At 33.2% G+C, this 4,844-nt stretch overlaps 1 protein-coding gene across 1 annotated transcript; it reads right to left on the bottom strand.

Annotated features, from left to right (window-relative positions):
* Positions 1-418: 418 nt before the first annotated feature.
* Positions 419-1,066, bottom strand: LOC133205064 (uncharacterized). Its single transcript, XM_061340806.1, has one exon. It carries the CDS (start codon positions 1,064-1,066, stop codon positions 419-421), a length of 648 nt encoding a protein of 215 aa, XP_061196790.1.
* Positions 1,067-4,844: the final 3,778 nt, after the last annotated feature.

Consider the following 4,844-nt stretch of genomic DNA (forward strand, 5'->3'; position numbering starts at 1 on the left):
TTTAAAGAGCAATTTTACATTCACAAATATTAGCAAACATTGATCATTTCTTTCGAAAAGGTTATTTGATGCTTTATTTCTTGTTAATTTTGTAGTGCTGTTTTTGTCAAAAAACAGTAAGTAATTCTGTTTGACATACATTCTCCAGAGTATGACTCAACGAGCCTAAATTCTTCTTAATTCATCCTTTCTCGAGTTTGTTTAAAAAAAAAGAAACGCTGCTTCATGTTAACAAAACATAGCATAAAATATGTCAGAAAACACAAAAACTGTCAAAATGATATAAAACAGAACCCAAAAAAGAAAAATGAGGTAAGTGATGGAAAAATTAAAAAGAAGGATTTTTTCTGACCTTCCATTCTTTGATTTGAAGACTTTGGGGTATTTGACCTCTTCTTGGTTTCGAATATTTTCAATTCTACGAGGAACTTGACATTCCTCTCCTTAGAGGTTCCTGTTTACAAAACATTGCTTTTATTTCCTTTCTAAACGATCTGTCATAATAAGCATATATCACCGGATTAGCAGTATATCCAATAGCATGCAAACATCTCATGAACAGAAACAGCTGAAGTTCCGTGTTTGAAACTCGAAACCATCTACCGGGATCACTGGAATCAAAGAGGACAAAAATCCATGTCGGAATAAAGGATAAAATTGTTATGATTGTAATTGCAATGAACATTATGCTGGATTTGTGCGCCTTAGCACCGGTGCTGAGAGAATGAGCGAGTGAGCGTTTCCGGTGCGACAATGTGCTTGTGTCTGTCTTTGTGGATTTGTTAGACTTAATAGTGGAAGATTTACCACCCTCCACAGAGGACGCACTGCTCATGGCGCTTGAAACATTCCCAGAAATCATTTCTGTCAGAGGAGGGTGAATTGGTTGGTTTTTCCGAGCACTGATATCATCCACATTTGCATCAAATATTTCTAGGTTTGTACTTCCATTTTCTGCTAAATTACTAAAGAGTAGCTTAATTCTTGCACTCTGATCCCTCATTTCTTTAAAATGCTTGGTTTGCTTGTAGATTACATGTCCCACACAGCCGTACAGAATCCCCATGACCAATATTAATATTAAGGACATAATGATTAAAAATATTGTTGAGCCTTTTATTAATTCCTTGGCACCAAACATAGTCATATCCGGACCGCACACATATGCATATAAATTGTCTTCAACTTCTATTCTGCGTACTTTGAAATATATCACTTTTGGCAAAGCCAGAACAATGGAACCAAAAGTAACGCCAGCCATAGCCCATTCTTTCTTCTTCTTGTCCATTTGTGTTCTTAGTGGATGACATATCTTTCGGTACCTATGAACGCAAATTACAACGAGTACTAGCAACGATAATATGAAAAATACGTTTGTGCCATAAAGTAAAATCTTACAACTAACGTCATCCGAGTATTTCAGTGGGTTTGAATTTTTCATGAACACTAAATTGGATGAAAAAATACTGTGAATTAGGTCAATTATCGCCAGAACAACAATAAAGTCATGGTCTTCACGCCTCTTTCGTACTTTTCTTCTGTACACATAGATGACTAGAGTATTTCCTATAATTCCAAGGAACAGGAATAAAGCGTTGATTATAGTATTTGGGAGATAGCTTTGCCTGAAGAAGGCATTGCACTCGTCCAAAACCACTGATTCGCTGGACTCGTTCACTGAATGCATGTGTTCACATTGAAAGTCTCCTTGCTCCATGTTCCTGTGACACGAAGATTTATTATTTAAGTGTCTCTCCAATCCTTTAAATCCAACTGATAAACATTGCGCTTGGCTTAAGAATGATTTCTTTTTTCTTCTTCATGTCAACAAATTTAGCAGGATGAAAATAAGGAGCGAGGGTTTCCGGTAAAAGCAGACATGAGAAGACGCCTCCTACGAATTGTTATTTTAAATGACATGTAGATTTTTTTTTACTTTGATTTTAAAGGTAATCCAATAAAGTCTTCTTGTAAGAAACGAGGAACAGGGAAACAGGACTCTCTGTAAAGTTTCAAGTTCGAATTTTGTGTTTTCATCCTGCATCTAAATCGACGATGTATCATGACATCTAGTAATCACCCAGTATTTAGTTTATCAAATATGCTGCTGTGTTACATTTCCGTTCTCTTACCAGCAATTTAAACTTGTGCGTTCATCTGCTCATAATGCGACATTCGAGAATTATGTGTTTACCCTGTGCACTTTCAATCACAAACGCAGTTAAAATCACTGATGTGTGTAGCCGTGCCTCGATCTCTATGGATAATGCGAATGGTCTAATTGTGTACATTACACAAACTGTCCTCTTTATAAATCATTTTATAATAATAAACATGCTCATAAAATTTATTTACATACATATGTGAACGTGATAAAGCCAAGATAATAAGGAGATAAATATAACAATACCATTGTTTGATAAATGGCCTACTGTTCATCGTTTGAACATATATTAATTATATACGTGATGACAGCATCTGGTGTTGAATTGTGTTTGTCTATATAAATACATTTTGACACAAATACATCCGTGAACCGATGGAATTCTCTCAACGCTTGCAGATATACCAGAAGCAGATACATTGTCTCAGAATGCACGTATGTTTATATGTTAAATTAAACTATATTTGCTAGACCATATTTGATTTCATAAATTCAACATGTACATCACTATCCTTGATAATTTGTTTCATATGAACATTGATCCAAAATATTCGCACATAAAGAATTTAGCTGGTTTAATGTTTTTGAACAGTTGTAATTGGTATATCTTATTCACTAGTTTACTTTTTATGAACAGTTGTAATATGGTTTGTATATGAGCCTATGGTTCTCTTTGGATATACATTTTTTTTTAAATTGCATTCAGTATTTCACATTGTATGCATCTAAATATAAGATTGCTTCCCACGCTTCAAACATAGAAGTGTCCTAAAATTTATACAGTAAGCAGTTTATCCGTTATTGTTTGTATTTACAAATGTATAATATTGACATCCTCGCAAGCCAGGGGTCCTGAGTCAACGTGTTGACTCAGGACCCCTGGCTTGCGAGGATGAATATTGAAAGCATGTATGTTTTGTCATATTATGTCATTCTTTTGTACGTGACTACGGAGGTTCTCAATGGAGAAGATTGTTTACATTAATAAATTCGTCTCATTCTTTAAATACATTGAGCTGCCTTTGGGGTTTTGTAAAATGTTTCACTTCAGATATCAATAAATATAAAGAAATGGGTATGGTTTTGGCTTTATTGTGCCCTAAATTTTTTTTTCAAAAAATTTTGAAGTTGTCTTAAATGTTAGTGTGATAATTTATAAAAGAATATGGCATGAAGTGGACCATTCTGAAAATTTGACATCATTAATTCATTATATTTCTAAGTTTTAAGCAGAAAAAAGCCACAAAATGACTCATTTCGGGAGCATTTTCCTTGAGAGAAAATAGTGTCCTCAGCTGTCGCCCACGTCAGTATTTGGATATGTTGTGTAAAATTCTTTGAAAAGTTACACTTCTCAAAATCTTTGTGGGCGATGCATGTGGTCTTTATTATTTGTAAGAAAATTTCACTAAAACATGATGACTTAATTTGACAACTTTTTAAGAAAATACTGGGAAAAGTTTATGACTTACAGTTAGCATTTAGAAAGTCATATGAGAAGAACGAATTGTTTGATCTTAGTGCATGGAGTTTCAACAATTCAGAAAGCATGGATTTTCATTTCTTTAATCACTTTCATATTTTAGAAAAATACAGGGCTAGATTTGTATTGAAACTGTACCCTAATTTTTCTTATCAAAAAGTAACTTACGGTGTAGTTGTAGTTCACATTCACATGCTTTGACGTACTTATTATGATATTAAAACACTTAACGCCCTATTGTTTCTTGGCTCATACAGGTATTATATGTTTTGTGGACTCGGTATATGAAAATTAGGCTTTTTGGTCAAAAATATTTTGAACATTCCAAATCAATCCATAGATAAACAGGTCATACTTTTTTAACGATATTAAGATCAGCTGTGTTTGTACAATATCTATATTATGCATTTGTTACATTATCACATATACACCCAGACCATTATATTGTTGATAGTTGTTATTTTTTTTTAAAATATTGTTCTTTAAAGGATTAACAGGTTAAACAGCCAAACATCACAAGAATAAAGGGTTACTAAATATTAACGAATTCCCATTCAATTCTCAAAAGTATGTCAATTTGACTTGTCACCTTTCGAGTGATTTCTCTGAAAAGTACCAAAGAAGCCAGAAAAATTAGGTGCACTATTTTCCCCAGTTTCAATTTTGAAACGTTATTGCACAAAATAAGGATAAATATCCCCAAAAATAATGTGTACCTAAATTAAATTGTTTTGGTATCAAGTTCATTTATGAAAATAATTCGTGACTAGAATAAGATTTATGTATTAGATATATACCGAATACAGTATTGTATAAAAAAAAATATCAGTTTGAGGCTAGTTAGGGCCGAAAACTGACATTTTTTCATACAGAATGGTATAAGGCATATATCGTACTTAATTAAAACATTGCTTTTTGATTTACCTGAGACAGTCCAACATTATAACAAAAGACAAAAGTGTTAATGACCACTGAAGCAATTCTTTCAAGAATGCAGGCTTAAATGAAAAGAACTCAGTATTTAGACAGTCGGCTATACTGTTGAAGGTTTTTGAAGTAATTTGATGAATTTGATACAGAGAAGGGGGAAAAAAGTTTTCTTCCTTAAAACATACACGGAGCTTAAAGCAATGCACAGGATTTTGATATAGTGAATGGGTTTTTTTTTTTTTTGGAATAGAAAGGAAAATGCAGATG

This window comes from Saccostrea echinata, unplaced genomic scaffold, assembly GCF_033153115.1.
Source record: "Saccostrea echinata isolate AGI-Se365-2 ecotype Australia unplaced genomic scaffold, CSIRO_AGI_Sech_v1 ptg000054l, whole genome shotgun sequence".
NCBI lineage: Eukaryota > Metazoa > Mollusca > Bivalvia > Ostreida > Ostreidae > Saccostrea > Saccostrea echinata.

Coding starts and splice junctions, on each gene's coding strand:
- LOC133205064 (XM_061340806.1), bottom strand. CDS start 1,066: ATGGGGATTCTGTACGGCTGTGTGGGACATGTAATCTACAAGCAAACC.